We start from the raw sequence: 1,704 nt of genomic DNA, 5'->3' as shown, positions 1-1,704 counted from the left end.
GGACTTAAAATACAATGCTACGTACTTCGAATTAAAGAACAACTGGAACAGTGATGGTCACAGACAATTCAATATTTTTCAAAGTTTTTATTCTATCGGAATACTTTAAACTCAACAACTCATGTATTTTATTATATTGGAATACTTTAAACTCAACAATTCATTTATTACGTTGTCAGAGGACACTCATTCTGCAGCAAAAGATGATATTTGAAATAACAATAGAATAAAAACCGTCAAGAGTCTTACTTCGTGAAGTCAGCGGCCATATCCTTGCCAAAGATCCAGTTGGCGACAGTGGCGCATTGCACGACTTTGGTGCGCAGGAACTTGTCGACGAGCACCACCATCATCTGCTGGTGGCTCTGCCACATGCTATGCATCTCCTTCAGCACCAACATCTGGGCTTCCTCGCCCCCCACAACGATCGTCTCAAAAACCTGACCAAATGTTACACAACAATTAAGCCTGATCAAATCTTCCACATCAATTAAACCCAAGCAGATATTCCACAGTAATTGAACATAATCAAATGTCGGACATCAATTAAACCTAAGAAATGTAGTTTGTTACCAATTTACTGAGCAGAGATCAAAGGAGCAGAATGCCGTCTTACTATCATTAGAAAATGGAGCGCACAGAACAAAGCAGCCTATACACAGTATGAAAAAAATGAAAGAAGGTAAAAAATTACAGTAAGTGAAAGCATTATCAAGAAACGGCATGATGGTAGAACATGCATGCATAATCTGAACTAGAATATATAAACAAGTGAAGGCATTGTCAAAAAGTCAGTGATACTAATACAGGCATAAATCATATATAAATAACAGAATAACAACGTCAAGTAAACGCACAGGCAGGAACTTGGTGATGCCAGCGAAGGAGTGAGAGAAGCTCTTGGACCCGAGGTAAAGAATGGTCTGAACAAAGACTTGAATCTGAAGCGGGTTGTATGGAGGAGTCATCTCATCGCCAGCCAGCTCCCCCCTCAGAGGGTTGTTGATGCCGTCCAGGACCTTCAGCACCTCCTCTGGAGTTGCCTTGTTGCGGATGCTGGTTATGAGCTGCTGCGCCGTCTCCCAGCCGGACTCTTCCGCTGAAATTATCATATTTATTGTGACTTCTTGGATAAAAAATCCTATTGATTGGAGACACTTCAAACAACATTAAATTCATTAATTCATCATCCAAGTGAATTGGAACAAAAATATTAGAAAGTGAATCATCAGTAACCTAACTTCCTAAGCATATCAATTGTAATATAAATAATTGAAAATGAATTAAATGCAACACAATAATATAAGATTCCCGAATCAAAGTCAGTTCAAACAACTCGTCAGACCAGGAAAATTTTCCTTATTTATTAACCTGAAGTCAATAGTTGCTAGAACCAACGAGACATAAATAAATTATTGCTCATCACCCCCAATGTTTTGCTTGTAAATACCAAAACTAAAAAATTGTCACAGTTGAAATTTATTTCTGTCTGAAGGGAGTTACAGTGCGTTCGTTACACATTTCGAGTGAATTTACCTATCATGTCTGGAACGCAATTCATTCACGGGGAAGCGTGAGGAAACTTTCCTCTCGCCTCCTCCTCAAGACAAAGGCCAGATAGGGGTCATAAATTTGAAGAATATTTTCCAGTCGTCGATTCAAAAGTACTCGGGAAAGTTAAAAGCAGGACGATTTCATTGTTTG

General features: G+C 38.8%; 1 protein-coding gene across 1 annotated transcript; it reads right to left on the bottom strand.

Moving 5' to 3' along the window:
• Positions 1 to 249: 249 nt before the first annotated feature.
• On the bottom strand, positions 250 to 1,099 carry LOC108681075 (nuclear cap-binding protein subunit 1-like; the record flags this gene model as incomplete). The annotated part of the gene is made up of 2 exons (XM_018170055.1): positions 250 to 440; positions 858 to 1,099. Coding segments are annotated over 2 exons (433 nt in total), but the record flags the coding sequence as incomplete, so codon positions are not given.
• Positions 1,100 to 1,704: the final 605 nt, after the last annotated feature.

The sequence above is a fragment of the Hyalella azteca genome, unplaced genomic scaffold (genome assembly GCF_000764305.2).
Source record: "Hyalella azteca isolate HAZT.00-mixed unplaced genomic scaffold, Hazt_2.0.2 contig1872, whole genome shotgun sequence".
NCBI lineage: Eukaryota > Metazoa > Arthropoda > Malacostraca > Amphipoda > Hyalellidae > Hyalella > Hyalella azteca.
The sequence above is the reverse complement of the archived record's forward strand: the minus strand, read 5'-3'. Positions and strand labels throughout refer to the sequence as shown.